Source organism: Tursiops truncatus, chromosome 6 (genome assembly GCF_011762595.2).
Source record: "Tursiops truncatus isolate mTurTru1 chromosome 6, mTurTru1.mat.Y, whole genome shotgun sequence".
NCBI lineage: Eukaryota > Metazoa > Chordata > Mammalia > Artiodactyla > Delphinidae > Tursiops > Tursiops truncatus.
Genome location: NC_047039.1, coordinates 113,056,915 through 113,072,600, shown reverse-complemented (window position 1 = coordinate 113,072,600; position 15,686 = coordinate 113,056,915). Strand labels below are relative to the sequence as shown.

At 62.9% G+C, this 15,686-nt stretch overlaps 1 protein-coding gene across 5 annotated transcripts in view; it reads right to left on the bottom strand.

The window, feature by feature from the left end:
- BRD3 (bromodomain containing 3) overlaps positions 1–15,686 on the bottom strand; it is a 54,306-nt gene that overhangs the window by 24,734 nt on the left and 13,886 nt on the right. For all 5 annotated transcript variants that reach the window (XM_073806777.1, XM_033859017.2, XM_033859016.2 and 2 more), the window contains exons 2-10: positions 15,132–15,457; positions 14,145–14,282; positions 13,383–13,530; positions 12,403–12,617; positions 10,244–10,615; positions 7,812–7,940; positions 5,550–5,741; positions 4,190–4,413; positions 978–1,270 (exon numbers count right to left, since the gene is read on the bottom strand). In XM_073806777.1, the coding sequence (XP_073662878.1) occupies positions 978–1,270; positions 4,190–4,413; positions 5,550–5,741; positions 7,812–7,940; positions 10,244–10,615; positions 12,403–12,617; positions 13,383–13,530; positions 14,145–14,282; positions 15,132–15,344 (1,924 nt within the window). In that variant the 5' untranslated portion in view covers positions 15,345–15,457. The remainder of the gene's footprint in view (positions 1–977; positions 1,271–4,189; positions 4,414–5,549; positions 5,742–7,811; positions 7,941–10,243; positions 10,616–12,402; positions 12,618–13,382; positions 13,531–14,144; positions 14,283–15,131; positions 15,458–15,686) is intronic.

Here is a 15,686-nt window from a genome sequence, read left to right as displayed (position 1 = left end):
ACTGCAGACGGCTGCACCGACGGCGCGCCCCCGGGGGAGGGGCAGGACTGCGGCTTGAGGCCCTGACCCCCCAACTCATGGTTTTCCTTCGCCACGCCACGGCCGAGGCTCTCCCTCGGCCTCAGTGAGGCCCAGACTCCGCCCTGGAGCCAACTCCACCTCCTGGCGTGCCTGCGCGAGCACCTCTGAGTCCACAGGCGACTTACCGAGGAGCAAACGTGCCATGACTGCAGGGGTCACGCCATGCTCCATCCAGGAGAAGGCAGCTTCCCCCCTCAGAGCGAGTGAGGACCACGTAGCCCGAGGGGGCCACACACAGCAGCAGGTGCACCCTGGGTGCTGTTCCTCAGGGCCGGGCGGCTGCCCTGTTCTCCTGCCACCGTGGGGTGGCCTGGGGCCTCCTGCCCTTCCTCTCACTCCCCAGGACCCAACAACCCAGGCAGCGACTCGTTCCCGTCCAGCGAAGTCATCGACTTCCAGGGTGAGCCTGAGCCAGTGCAATCGTCCCTCCTGGGAGGCCTCTGGACCTCCACCCCAGGCAAAGGGAACTGGTCTGCCCAGGCAGGGAACCATCGACAGGTCGCCTGCAGCCCAGGCCCCAAACGGAGCCTCAAGAAGGCTTGTGGTGAGGGCCTTAGCCAGCATTTGAACGAATGGGGCTGGGGACCGACCCAGGGGTCCTGCCTGCTCTGGGGAAGGATGAGGCACACAAGTGCTGCCCACCTGCCCGGGAGCAGGGGAAGAAGGGCTCCGGCTGGGGTGGAGCCGCAGCTGGTCTCAGCTAAGCCCCGCCCCCAGCTGAGCAGAGGGAAGCTGTGTCCCTGCATCCTCAGGGCACAAGGCAGAAGAGGGGCGAGGAGCCTGGCAGCGTGCGACCCACTCCCACTCCCACCCCCGAGGCTGCCTGGCTGTCTGCTCCGGGACCGAAGGGGTGATGGGCAGGGGCGGCAGCAAGGCACCCCATCCCGACGACTTACAGAATGGCTTCCTTTGCTTTTTCTGTAAACAAGACTTGACGTATCTCTCTAGCTCCCGCAAAGTGGTGGGTTTTAGCGTCTCAAAGTCAATCTCTATCTCGTCGGGGTTGGAGTCCCTGAGCGAGGGCTCCCGCGACTGGATGATGTGCACCACGCGGCCCAGCTTCTCCCCCGGCAGCCGGTTGATGTCCAGGCTGAGCTGGCGCTTCTCATCGTAGCTCATGGGCAGCCCCTCCTCCTCCTCCTCCGAGTCATAGGAGGCCGACGCCTGCTTGCCGCCCTTCTTCGGCTGTCTGAGGCAGAAGGCAAGGAGCATCATGGCGTGGAGCCCCCCGTCCCCATCCCTGGAGCCCCCTACCCCGCCCAGCCCCAGCCCCACAACCCCGAGTTCCCCCCACCGCCCCCCCCCCCCAGACCCCGACCCCTTGCCCGCCGGCCCTCTTCCTCTCCAGGACCAGGCTCTCTTACCAAGGAGCAGCCCAACCCCCAGACAGAGAAGCCGGGCGACTGCCTGGAGACGCACATACATCTCCAGGGACACGGAAGACCCTGCTCCAGAGGTCAGAGCAGAGGCTGCTACCGGCCTAGGGAGGCCTTGGCCAGGAAACAACCGTGGTGGTCAGCTCCCCTCAATGCCCCACAGGCATCTCAAGCACGACAGGTCAAACTCATCTCCGTATTCAAATAACCCAGAAGAAGGCAGGAAGGGGGACAGAGGAATAAACAGCAGGGACAAATAGAAAATAATGGAATGGTAGGTGGAAACCAAATTGTATCCACAATTACATTAAATATAAATGGTCTAAACACACCAATTAAAAGAAAGGGGTGCTCAGACTGGGTAAGAACCAAGACCCAATTTATATGCTATCTAATCTACACGACCCCCCTTGAAATATAACGACAGAGGTAGGTTAAAAGTAAAAAGATGGGGGGAAAATATTCCGTGTAAATACTAATCAAAAGAAAACCACAATGGCTGTAACAATTTCAGACAAAGTAGACTTCAGAAAAAGGAATGCTACCAGGAAAAAGAGGGACACTGTATAATGATAAAAGAGTCAACTGACCATCACAGTCCTACACGTGTGTGCATCTAAAACCAAGCTTCAAAATATATAAACAAAAGCTGATGGAACTGAAGGGAAACAGGAAAACCTGCAACTTCACTTGCAGAATTCAATGATTCTCTCTCGGTAATTAATAGAACAAATCAGCAGAACAGAGACGATCCCAACACCACCATCAACCAAATTAACTTATTAATTGACATGTTTTTGTCTGTTTGGGGTTTAAAAATTTTTTTTTTATATACATGTATCTATTCTTTTTCAAATTATTTTCCTATTTAGGTTATTACAGAATATTAAGCAGAGTTCCCCGTGCTCTGCTGGAGATCCTTGTTGGTTATCTGTTTTAAATGTAGCAGTGTGTCCGTGTCAATCCCAAACTCCCACGATCCCTCCCCTCCCCCCCCCCCGTCCCCCTTGGTAACCATAACTTTGCTCTCTCAGTCTGTGAGTCTGTTTCTGTTTTGTAAATAAGTTCATTTGTATCTTTTTTTTTTTAGATTTTTTTTTAATCTTCTAACTGACATTTATACGACACTCCACCCAACAGGAGGAGGACACACGTTCTTTTCAAGCGCACATGGCACACTCACCAAGACACACCGTATTCTGGGCCATAAAATCCTAACGAACTTTAAAATGTTGAAAACATGTAAAGTGTGTTCTCTGACCCTAGAAATCAGTAACTGAAAAATATCTGGAAAACTCTCCAAATATCTCTAAACCAAACAACACACTTCTAAATAATCCATGGTCAAAAAGGACGCCTGAAGGGAATTAAAAATTATTTTGAACTTAAATGAAATCACAGTATAGCAAATTTGTGGGGAACGTTCAAAGGGACTGAATTCGTGGTTAACAACCTTCCAACAGTGAAACTCCGGGCCCAGATGGTTTCACTGGTGAATTCTACCACACATTTAAGAATTAATAGACCAAGGCTATAAATCTACTCCAGAAAACAGAAGACAAGGGAACACTTCCCAACTCCTTTTTGAGGCCAGCATTGTACAGACACCAAAACCAGAGACAGAGACAGAACAGGGAACCTGATTTCTGCCTCCCCCTGCAAAAGGCGGGAGCAAACCCCTGACCGTTCTCGCTGCCCCTCTCGATGGTGCCGCTGCCCGCCCAGCTACCAAAGCCCAAGTCCTCAGCTCTGCATACCCCTCCTCCTACGTCCAGGGACCAAGGCCTGTCCACTCTGCCTCACAGACAGTTCTCAAAGCAACACACCTCCACCCCCATGGCCACACCGGCCTCTCCTGCCTGCGTGACCACGGCAACTCCAGAGGGCATCCTTCCTCCCATTCTTGCCTCTCGCTAATCCATCCTCCACACTGGCCAGGATCTGACCACTTTCACTGGAGAACGAACTGCAAACACCTCAACCGAGCCGGCCAGCCTCAGCAGCCTCAACCCTCCCCTCTTCCCAACCTGGCCTCTGTTCTTCAGCAGTGCCCACCCTCATCCTCATTCCCACGAGGAACACATTCCACTGGCCTCTACAGCTCTGTGCCCGCTGTTCCTGATTCTTGGAACCCCATCCGGACCCTCTGTGCAGCCGTCGCCCCTCCTCCAGGACGCCCTCCTCCCACCCCGCCGGGAGAGGCGCCCGGCCCGGCGTGCCTTCCCACCACCCTCACCTCCCCATGTCGTCCCTGCTCATCTGCGGCAGGCGGTCCTCGGGGCAGCGCGTGGCCACGGCAGGGGCTGAGTGAAGGCCATGGGGACCAGGGAGCTCTGTGCCAAGGCGCACCTCCACCCCCGACCCTCCGCCGACCAGGCCACGCGGGGATGGGGTGCCAAGGGCCCAGGACACGGCGCCAAGACCCCCCAAAGCAAACTCCCGGGCCCAGACCAGGGAAATGTCCCCGAAGCCTCTAGATGCTGAGGTCTCCCATGCCTGTGACTGAGCCCGGCCCCACGGGGAACTGAGCGCCGCCCTCCGGAGGCCACGCCGTCGAGGCAGAGATCTCGTTTGGTCCTCCCAGTCTTCCCACGAGGTGGGCACGACGAGGGCCACCAACCCCTGCCCCCATCTCCCCGTAACAGCCCAGGGTCCAGGTCACCAGGACAGAGCCCCGAATCCAGCATCCTCCCGCCACATGCGTGTCCAGGACACGGGGCGCCGGCGCCCACCTGCCAGCCACAGTCGCACTGTTGGCCTTCTTGGCGGGAGCCTTCTTCTGCTGGGCCTGCTTGGCAGGCGGGGCCACCTTGGCCTTCTTGTCCTCCTCGGACTTGGCCTTGTGCCTCTCCTTGTCCTTGTCCTTCTTCTTCTTTTCCTTCTTCTCCTTCTTCCTCTTTGGCTTGTTCACTGGGGCCTGAGACAGGGCGGCCAGCTGCTCGTGCACAGCCTTCAGCTGGAAGAGACAGGCAGCTGAGCGGGGCTCCCCAGGGCTGGCCCAAGGGGGCCGCGGGCGGGGGGCTGGGGTGCCCAGGAGCTGCCGCCACCGTGCGGGGAGGGGAGCCGGGGAGCCAGACAGGTCCCGGAGGGCGGCAGAGCCCGTCTGGCCCTCCCCACCCCTGCGACGGCGGGCGAGCCGCTGGGCCTCGGTCTCCCCGCCCGAAGTGCAGGGCAGGTGGCACCCGAAGGGCTCGATAAATGGTGCCTCCTGGTTTTCCTGCTAGTTTCTGTTTTCCAGATGAGGGAGACTCTCTATGGCGAGGTTTAAACGCCTGCACAGAGGAGACTTTCCACTCGTGGGCAGCTGCTGGGATGTGACACGGCAGCTCTGCAGGGTCAAAACGGTCCGGTGCCGGCAGGGGACACTCATCTCGTCCGGCAAGTGGCTGCCAGTGTGCTACGTGCTCTACCCGCTTCTCACCTCAGCAGACCCCAAGCGGAGTCTCACGCCGGACGGGCGAGGAAACGGAGCCCCCAGCCTCTAGCAGGTGGACGGGCCAAGACGGCACCAGGCTCGCACACGCCAGCCACGTCACGTGGCGTGGGAGGGACCCCGGCCCGACAGCTGCACCTCAGGGCCATGCTCCCTGCACCATCATCCCTGACAAGGCTCAGCTCAGACGCCCAGCCCCACCGGGGTGCCGGCAGGGTCACTGTTACCCCACCGTCTCCTCCCTGCTGGAGGCCCCCCGCCCAGGAATCCAGCACCTCTGGGTCCCATTTTGCACGTGAGGCGCGCGAAGCGGTGGGGAGGGCCGACTCACAGGTGGCCAGAGGCCGAGGCAGGACAACCTCGCTCGGGCAGAGCTGCGGAGCCCGTGCCCGCCCCCAGCCAGACAGGCTCGTGGAGCCCCACGGCTGCGGCTTCCGCAGGTGCCTCCCAGACCTTTCTGGAGCGGAAGGAGGCTCCAGGGCTCCAGGGACGTCCCGACCCGGTCGGGCCTGCAGGCACTGCCGAGGGGGCCCTCGGAGCCGACACCTTCGCCGGGTGCCCTGCCAGCGACCCCGCCGTGGAGGACGGCTGCGGCTTGGGGTGGGGGTGGGGGGTGACCAGGGCAAACATCGGATCAAGGCCCGGCCGCGGCCACTCACCTGCTCCTGCAGCTCCGCCAGCCGCGTGGCCCGCTCCTCCTCCGAGTCCGAGCTGCCTGAGTCTGTGGAGCTCTCCTCGCTGCTGCGGCTGCTCTCCACGCCCTTGCTGACCACAGGGGCCGCGGGCACGGGCAGCGTGGGCGCCTCCACCGGCTCGTCCGGCATCTTGGCAAACCGCATCTCAAACACGTCCTGCGGGACAGCAGGGGCCGCCTGGGTCCTGGACGCCCGTGGGCAGCCCCCGGGGAGTCGGGGAGACTGGACCCAGCCTGCCCAGGGCGCTGGGCCGCCCCCACGCCGCCCACCCCGGCTTGCTCTCTGCCCCTCCCTCCCCAGGCCCTGAGCGCGGGTCCAGGGCCAGAGGGCGCAGAGTCAACGGCCACAGACACAGCCTTTTAGGAGCTGGCACACGAGCTCCTTTATTAGACGCCCGACCTCCCGTCCACGGCTCGCAAGTCTTTTCAGCATCCCGGTCCAAGGCTGCCGCCTACTGACAGACAGTGAGAGGGCCTTCCTTTGAGCTCTGACCCTGTTCCGGGGCCCCCCAGCCACTGCATCTGGGAGCTCCTTCGGCTTCCCCATTTCTCTCCCCTGTGATGTTACTGTAGTATCACATCTCGTTCTGAGTTGGGTCCAAAAGTTGGCTCAAAAGGCAAAAGTCTTGTCCGATCCAAACCGCCCGCTCTTACACAGCCTTGGGAGCACACACTCAACAAAGATCCCCCCGCCCCACCCCCGGCGGCCCAGGTTCATTTCAGACAGGACGAGCGGCCACGAAGGGAGACTTCTCTCTGCTAGCTCGGACACCTGAAGCCACACACACCTGGTTTACACGCAAAAGGTGCAGCCCCACCGACCAGGCGTCCGGCTCCCGTAAGAACCTACTCTGGGTCCCGGTCCCCCAGAATCTCCTCCTGGGGTAAAGACATCTCAGAGGTACGCTGCTACGCAAGGCCATGACCTGGCCGCTCTGGGCAAACGGCCCCCCCGCCGGCAGGGGGTGGGGGTGGGTCCACATCAGGCTGCTGCAGCGTCAGGCTCTAACCCCACCCAGCTTGACGTGACACAATCGATAGCCAATTACTGAACAGGCATCGGTGATCAAGATGCCCAACCTCCGTGGCCGCACCGCAGAGACCACCTTTTCCGGAACAGAATCGGAGCCGCTGCCCTCGGCCCGTCTGCTGCCGGCGCCGCCTGGCCTCCTCGTGGAGCTACGCGCAAGGTTCAGCATCAACAGAGCAACGACAGCACGGGGCCTTGCAGAGCCTTTCGGCTTCATGGTCTTGGTATGAAACCGTGGGTCCCGGTGGCTTCCTCTGGGTGTACTGGGACCACCAGGACCGCTCTACCACACTCCCCAGTGGGAGCCAGTGCACAGAGGGGGCAGCCCGCAGCAGCCGGGGCCCACAGGCAGCAGGAAGGTAAGGAAGATTATTGCAGGCACCCAGAGGCCCGAAGGAGGCTCCCCCTGAGGCCCCGTGCGGGGCCTGGGTGACCAAGGATGCTCCCGAGTTACCGTACCGGGTTTTCAAAAGGCTTCTGAGCAAGGGACTGGGAACGTCTTACAGGACGACATTCTGGGTCCTGTATTTACAAAAGCAACAGGCTACGTGATGGCAAAGAGAGATAAGAACAGGCTCGGTGTACTGGCCCGTACAGAAACCCGCGGCAGCCCCCAGGCTCTGACAGATCATCACGCACAGGGGTGTGCGCACACTCGGCCTGTGACATCCGTGTGCATGTACGCAGAGTGCCACCACTGAAGGCCAGACTGCGCTTCCCTGCAGGCCCGTTTCTCCCACGTGCCGTCCGCCTCGTGGTCGGGAAAGCAACAGGCTACACAAACAGCCGTCCCCCGCTACGACGCCCACGGGCCGCACCAGCAGGCTCCTGACGAGGGGCCCCCGGCACGCGGTGAAGTGCAGGGCAGCAGGCGTCTGCCTTCTCTCCGTCTCCACCCTGGCTAGAACACCCGCTGGCCCCCACCTGCTCGCCGCTGCCCACCTGAGCCTGCAGCTCCCAGGAGGCAGAAACTGGCCTCTTGGCCACCACGTCCCTGGGGAGCAGGCTCGGGGCCTGGCCGCCACTCGGCCGCCGCTCAGGGGAAACGTGCCCGTGGACGAGGTCCCCAGACACCCCGCCCCTCCCCCGGGAGACATGCCCTCCCAGACACCCATGTCCTTCGCGGGTGCCTGCCCTGAGCGGCTGATCCCACCTGTGCCCAGGGGGCCCCTCCCCACACAGAGCACCTGGCGTTACCTGCAGCTTCCTGGCCATGGCCACCACCTCGTGGTCGGGGGGGTTGTACTTGTAACAGTTGGAGAACATCAACCGGATGTCGGCCGCAAAGCCCTGTGCGTCTGGGTACTCACGGCTGTCCATCTTCTTCTGCAACACACAAGCCACGGGGCCTGAGGGCACCGCTGTGCCTCGGGACCCTCCGCACGTCCACCGCCAGCCCGAGACCTCGTCTGGGAGCCCAGGGAGAAGGTGGAAGGGCGGCCCCGAGGGCTTGGAGGGGAGGGCCCAGGACCCCACAGAGAGGCTGACACTCAGGGAGAAAGAAAACGGTGCTCCCCAAAGTCCCAGCTCCCGCAACCAAAGTCCCCAGCTCTACGTTTTGGCTAACTTCACACGTCGACACCCCGGTTGGCAGGAGCTCCGGTGGGGAGCAAGCAACTTCTGGCGAAAAGTTGCCCTCGACCAGTTTAGGGGGCTACTCAGTTCTCAGAATGAGACGTTCAATTTTCTCTCCTGAGAATCCAGGTCCTGTTAGCTAGCCTGCTTCACAGAGCACCAGGTCATCCCACTGCCCCGCCGGGAGCACGGGATGACTGGCTCTGCAGGTGGGGACAGAAGTGCAGCCAGCCAGGGACCACAATGTGGCAGCTAAGATCGGGGCAGACGGGGCAACGGCTCTCGAGGGAGAGAGCTCCCCACGCCTGATGGGTTCACACAGATATGAGCTCGTCAGTCAGGGACCTTGTGTCGGGCGTGTGAGGTGCCCGCTCATCCTGGGGGCCGTGCTGTGCTGCAGCAGGACATTGTGGGCTGGAGCCTAACCACCTACCTCGCCGGCACCTAGACTAACAAAGTCCTGGCCTCGATGGAGGGGTTGGTGGTGGTCAGACTCCAGGACCTGCAGCCTCTACAGCCTAGGACACACCATCCTCCTCTGCTCCCACCTGGAGAGCTTCCAACAGCACTGGGGCTGCCTGGCTCCAGCCCTCTGCACAGCCTCCCCAGTCTGGGGTAGCTCAGCCAGGAAGGAGAAATGGGCACCCGAGACCCTCTCAACTTCTGCAAGATTCTCAGACTCCGGCCCTAATTTGACAGCCGGCCACTTTCCTGGTGCATCTGGGAGCCCAAGTACCACTGCCCCACAGTCAAAACCTGCTTGGAAAGAGCCAGCCTGAGCCAGGAGCTAATCCAGAAAGATGTGACCAAACCATTAGCTGGAAAGATCTCTGGAAAGGGGGGCAACGATACCAGAGGTTAGGTCTTCTCTCCACCCACCTCTGCTTTGCTTGGATTTTTGACCCTCTGTTCCTATCTTACACAAATTAAAAGAAAAACATCAGTCAAAGAAAAGTAGCTGACACTCCTGGGCTCCCAGGAGGAGCAGGGCCACTGTGGCACTGAGCGAGTCCAAGAAGGCCGGAGCCCTGCCCTCGCAGTTAGGACGAAGATCAGAGAAGGTGAGGAAGCTGCCCGGTCACCCAGCCCAGCCAGGCCCGCCTGACTCGGCCAGCTCCCCGGGAACCACGGCCCTAGATGGCCAGGTCTGTCCTGTCCCTTGGCGGGGAGGAAGACTTCCATTAAGGAGAGAGAGTCTGCCCCAGACAGGTATACACGAGGCAGTGTCCAGGTACATGAGGCAGAGTGACTGAGCCCAGCGGCTCACGGCCCAGACCCCATCGGTGCCAAGAAACCACCTGCCCCTTTTGTGGGGTTACCTTTCCAGGTAACGGTCCAACGGCCAGGGACGTTCCTCAGACCGTCAGAGACCGATCCAGACCGAGGAAGGGCAGCTGTGCTGGGGCCCAAGCCCGACGGGGGCTCAGGAACCCCTCGTGCACGCACTCTGAGAAGACCCCAGGTCTCCTGCCCTCGAGGCTGCCGCTGCCAGCCGGGGAATTTTCTCCATCTCTGCCTGGCCCAGACCTGCTCTTCCCTGCTTGTACACAACCGACCTGACCCGGAGGAAAACCCACAAAAGCCAAGGGGGAAGCCCCCAGTGCAGGAAGACCCTGCTGCGGGAATCGGGAGGCCGGGGCTCCCGGTCTCGGCTCTGCCACCACCCTGTCCAGCGCCCACTTCTGTCCAGGGAGGGGCTGGGCCACGGGAAAGGGCCACCTCGCCTAACGTCATTACAAAGACCTGCAAACGCGCCGGGATGAAAATGAACGAGATGATGAAACCAGCTCAAGAGGAACAGATGACGAGGAAGCTGCCGGTTCCGTGAGCGCAGGGCAGAGCACACCTTCCTCCCTGACCCTGCCAGACCCATGCCAGGGCCCCGGGCCAGCCCTGAGGCCCCGTTTGCCGCTGCAGGGCAGGCCAAAGGAGCCGGGCGATGCCCCAAGCCTGCTGCGTTGCCCCCGGGCCGGCACAAGACATCAGCACCACGACAGGTGCCAGGGGCCGCCCAGACAGGGGAAGGGGGCCCGGCTGGCTCACCACCCACCTACCTTGACGGTGCTCAGGTCCATCGGGTGCTTGATGATGTCGTGGTAGTCGTGCAGCTCCAGGGCCTCGGCGTCCACCGGCTTGTAGAAGGGCCAGGCGTAGGCCGCGTGCTTCTTGGACAGCATCTCCTTGAGGATGCTGTCGCAGTGCCGCAGGTGCTCCGAGAGCCGGCCCTTCTTGCCCGCGTGCTGGGGCACCTCGCCGTCCTCCAGGTCCTTCTTGGGCGGCTTGATGGGGCGGCCCCCGCTCTCCCGCCGTGCCACCACCTTGGCCTGCTTGGGGTCCGCCAGCGGCGGGGGTGACTCGCTGCGGCTGGCGGTGATGGCGGACGTCGTGGGCGTGGTAGTGTCTGCTTTCCGCTTCACGCCCTTCTTCTGCGACAGCAAAACAACAGTGAGCCCCGGGATCCGGGATCCGAGCCGCTGCGGTGGCGCCCCTGGAGCGCGGACCAGCCGCCAGGCACCGAGCGAAGCAAGGACATGCATGGTCGCGGCCATCCTCCCGGGGCCCCGCGCCACGCAGGACGCCGAGGCTCAGAGGGGCCACGTTGCCGGCCCGAGGTCACACAGCTGGCGGTGGTGAGGCTGGACTCCGAACCTACCCCGGGCCGTCCCTGAGCCCCGCCCGCCCGCCAAGACCCCAGGCCCCGCGCAGTCACGGTGGGCGCTCACCACCCCGAGCGGCGTGAGATGCAGCACGCAGCCCACCTGCGCCTGGGGTTGGGCCGCGGCTCAGGGACTCGCACAACCGCGGTGGCACCGTGACTGGGACCGTCACCAAGTGGGACTGGGGCTTGGGGGCAGCAGGGGCGAGAGGACCCCCGCTGGTCAAAGGCCAGAGGGGCGTCCCAGACGCGGGCCTCAAAGCTGGCGCTCCCAGGACAGTGGCAGCCACGGGACGAGGGGGGCGGGAGGAGCATGCGGGGGGCGGGGCGGGGGCAGCGGCCCAGCCGGGAAACACAAGCAGCAGCACGAGGTTGGGGACCAAGGACTCCGGGGGGGTAAGTGCCTGGGCAGGGCTGGACTTGACCCTGAGGGCAGCAGATGTCACAGAGCTACTTCCCACCGGGGGAGGAAACACTGAAATGACCAACGAGCACTTGGTGGGTGTGTCCAGTGCGTGAGCGCGTGTTTCGTGCCTGGGTGGCCAGGGTCGCTGTGACCCCGAGGCCAGCCCAGGGGGCTCCCCTCCCATCAGCTCGGGCGGGCGGAGCAGCCCCTGGGAGCCAGGCGCACCTGGGCCGCCGGCCTCACGGGGGTCTGCTGTCCGAGCGCCACCAAAGTCACCAAGCCGCTGCCCCCAGGCTGGCGGGCACGAGCCAGCCACCCACACACACTTCACGGGCGCCCACGGAGGCCAAGCACGTGCCGCGGGGCCCGGGGCTCATGGGGCCATGGCAGACGGGGCATGCTCCAAGGCAGCTGGGCGCTGAGTGAGGCGGCCGGGCCAGGCGCCGCCCGAGTACAGGCAGTGGAGGCCACGGGGGAGAGGAAAGCGACGGAGATGGCGTTTTACCTTGGGGGAGCCATTTAACCCCTCTGAGCGCCTGCTTCCTCATCTGTAAGATGGGGGAAATACTGCCTGCCCCAGAGGGTCGCTCGCTGTGAGGGTCAAATCGGAGAAGACGATACACATCAGTGGCCGGCACGGGGGCCTGCTCAGAGCAGGACACTCAGCCGTCCTCGCTGGCCCCCGGATCTCGCGGGGAGCGCTCGCTCCGAGCCCAGGCCCGGCCGTGGAAAGCCCGCAGGGAGCCGGGGGAGGGACGTGCGCGCACACTCACGGGGGCGCGAGGAGCAGGCGGAGGCCGCCACCGCCCTCCCCGCGCCAAGGCAATCCGGGCGCAAGCGCGGGCGGCGAGGGCCGGGACCCCCCTCCTTTCTGCGCCCCCCACCTCGGCCCACGCCCTGCAAAGGCCGGCAAAGCTGGGGCTCAAGCGCAGCCGCCCTCACCAGCTGTGTGACCTGCCGCTCCGAGCCTCGGGCTCCTTGTCGGTGTCAGGAACCGCGGCCCACCTCACGGGCGTGGCGGGGGAGGGGACCGGTCCAAAGTCACATACGCCCAACTCCCGACAAGCGGTCGGTGCCAGGGGAAAGCGGCAGAGCGCCCTCCTGCCCGCCCCACACCTGCCTGCATCCCGTAAGCCCCGGGGGAAGCTCACCTTGACAACGGGCGGCGTGGGAGGGACCACGGGGATGATGGGCGTCGCGGGAGGGGGCGGGGCGGCAGCCGGGGGGACAGGGGCCGACGTAACGTTTGCAGTGATGGTTGGCACAGGGGTGGCAGCAATGACGGGCGTCTGGGAGACCGTGGGGGGGACGCTCTGGAAGGGGGTTGCCGGGGAGACAGAGGACACGGCCGCCACTTGCTGCGTACCTTGAGGACAAAGGAAAGGAGGCTGAACTGACCCGGCTCTACCAGCGACGCTTCTGGACGCTGCCGGGACCATCCCCTCCAGCCAGGGCCCGCCGGGTGCCAGCAGAGCCCCTCCTGCCGAGACCCTGGCCCTCATCGTGGCTGCCTCCGTGGGCCGAATGAGCGAGTCAGGACAAGGTGCACAGCCCGGTAAGGAAGAGCCAGGGGGTTGACTCGGGTTCCACAGGTAGCCAGCTTCAGCCCCGTCTGTAAGTGTGAAACACCCTGGCCTCTCTGGAGGGCTGGGCCGCCCGGGAAGCTCACCATCGGGGTGCACCTCTGCTCCAGGTGCCCGGACCAGGTAAGGTCACCCCCCGTGCTGACCCTAATGCCCACCGCTCCCTGACAGGCCACAGAGAACACAAAGTGTGCCGAAGAGGCAAAGTCCTCGGAGGGGACAAAGGGACCGCGTGGCTTCCAGAAGAGGTGTCCTCAGAGCTGGGGGGTGAGGTGGGTGGGAGAGGAGCAGCGTGGGGACACAGCAGGAGCACGATCCCTGCCCGGAGCGAGGCTCCAAGGCAGGCGGCAGCAAGGTCACCAGGCCTGCAGGCCACACACAGCAGAGGCCCGGTTCCCGGAGCTCCGATCATCACTGACCCAACCTTGCAGATTGGGTCAGGAAAACTGAGCCCAGAGGGGCGGACGGACCCTCAGAAGATACGCTGTCATCGGCGCCCTGCCCACCTGCCAGAGGTGGAGAGAAGGACTGCACGTCCACCCCTTTACCTGCACTCTGGGTTCCCGAAGCTGGTTTCCGGCCTTTGCCCTTTGGAGCAGGGGGTAATAACTCAACTTCCTCCTGGGGCATCTGGGCCACTTTCTGCAGAAAAATTTTCTCTAAGGCTTGGGCCATGAGCACTATGTCATCTGTGGGCTGAAGACACAGGAGAGGCAAGGTTACCTGCTGGAAAGGAGCCGTGTGTCTGCAGCAGACAAACACATAGCAGTTGCTCAAGAAAAACATTTATTTAGCAAGCTGTGAAGGGACATGGCGGGGCGGGAGGGAGGCAAAGAGAATATATTTTAACGTGGAAACTCTTGGAAGAATTCAAAAACCACAAAGGATAAAAACCACCCTTTATCCCATCCCCCAGAGGAAAAAAGGTCCAAGCACGTGGGCGTTTTAAAGCGTCTGGTACATATCGACGCCCTCCGAAAAGGCTGTTCTAATGTTCCCTCCTTGGAGCAGGGGCCGGGGCCGGGGCCGGGGCCGGGGCCGGGGCCGGGCGGGGCGGGGGGGGGGCGGTCCACACACAAGGCAACCGCTCAAACGCGTAGCCTGTGGGACCCACACAAGGGGATCGCGGCCAGACAAGGGCTGAGCGCGAGGCTGGGATGCACCCTGGGCCTGTCTGAGAGCTGCTGCAAAGCGCCCAGCCCAGCCCGGCGGGCACCGGCCAACCCCAGGCTGGCCCTCCACCCCAGGCCTCCCCGGGCCAGGGGCAGCTCACAGGGGCGTGTAGGGCCCACGCCACACCATTTTCTTACCTTGTTATAAATATAACAATTTGTAAACATGGTGTTGAAGTCCTGCATACATTCACTCGCGCTCCAATAATAATTATTCTCCAGTCTCTTCTTAATAGTCCCCATATCCATTGGGTTTTTTATTATCTTATGATAATCCTAAGAAAGAGATTGTCAGGGGTGTTACTGTTGGATTCAAATTCATGACGACTTTCGCGACTCCCAAGCACAGAGATTGTGCAGGGGGCAGTCTCCTCAGGGATCTGGGTACTGGGGCTGGACCCAAGTTTCTGTTCACCTGAGGGCAGGTGGGCGTGAAGTCTGGGGCAAGCGCTTGGCCAGCGTAATCCCTGCTGAGCCCCCGGCCTAAGCAGGGTTCTGTGTGGACGCACAGACCCGCAGGGCTGGGGCAGAGCCCAGAGCTGTTCTAGGCTCCAGAGGTGGGGCTGAGACCCCTCCCCAGATTCCAAACTTCACTTGGGGGCCCGCAGTGCCCGGAAGCCAAGCTGGCCCAGGACCCAGGCCGCCAAGTGCTAGCCCAGGGCTTCCCCTCGCAGGACTCAGGGGCTCTCTATTCGGGTCCAAAAGAGAAAGCCGTCAGATGGTCAGGTCGGCACCGGGCACGCAGCTGAGGCGCTATCCCTGGGGAAGTGGGCCGCACCCGTCTCGAGCGCAGGGTCTCGGGTGTGCACGCGTCATTCCGCAGGACAGTGCCGGGCACAGGATGAAGACACAGGCGAGCCTCTAGGCCTGAGCCTCATCGCCGGCTCCCCCTTCATCCCCCCACAGGCCAAGGGTTCTCCCCGCTTCCTGCACCTGGGCAGCCGCCCTCCGTTCCCCCACTCGCCTAAGCATCCCCTCTGCTCCTTGGTCATTGTGGGTCCTGAGCTGTGCCTGGCTTAGCAGGACCAGCTGCCTCCAGGCACCATCTCTGCCAAGGCCAGGGGGGCCGTCCTCCCAGGAGTCGGGGCCGCGGAGGGGCAGGGCCGGCGGGTGGGGGCCACTCACGGGCAGGTTCAGCTTGATGGCGTCCACGGGCTGGTAGAAGGGCCAAGCGAACTGGTGTTTCCAGAGCGTCTTCACCACCACGTTCTGCATGTACTGCAGCTGGTTGGTCTTACGGCCGGGCTTGGCGGGGTTGGAGACCTCCGGCGGGGGCGGGTTCACGGGGCCCGGGACCGCCGGGATCCCCGCAGGGGCGACCGTTGTCGTGGTGGACATCCTCCGGCTGCTCGCTCACTGGCCGTCACGGCAGCAGCTCGGCGAGGCCCTGGCTTCCTCTGTGCTCCCCGCCGAGGTGCGACATCCCATGTCTGGGCCCAGTCAGGCAGCACCTGCGGGGGAGGAGGGACGGCAGGGAACGGCCGGTCACCCCAGGCCCCGCCGCCTCGCCTGGGTCCCCGAGCACAGCCGTGCGGTCATGTGAGGCCACGTCAGCGCACTCCGCCCGGTCAGGCCAACCCTCACCTGTCAGAGAACCACTCTCCCACTGCTGCCCTCAGGCTGGGGCAGGGAGAGACACAGGTGACGGGAAAGAATGCCAGCAGGTGCCACCTGGGCAGG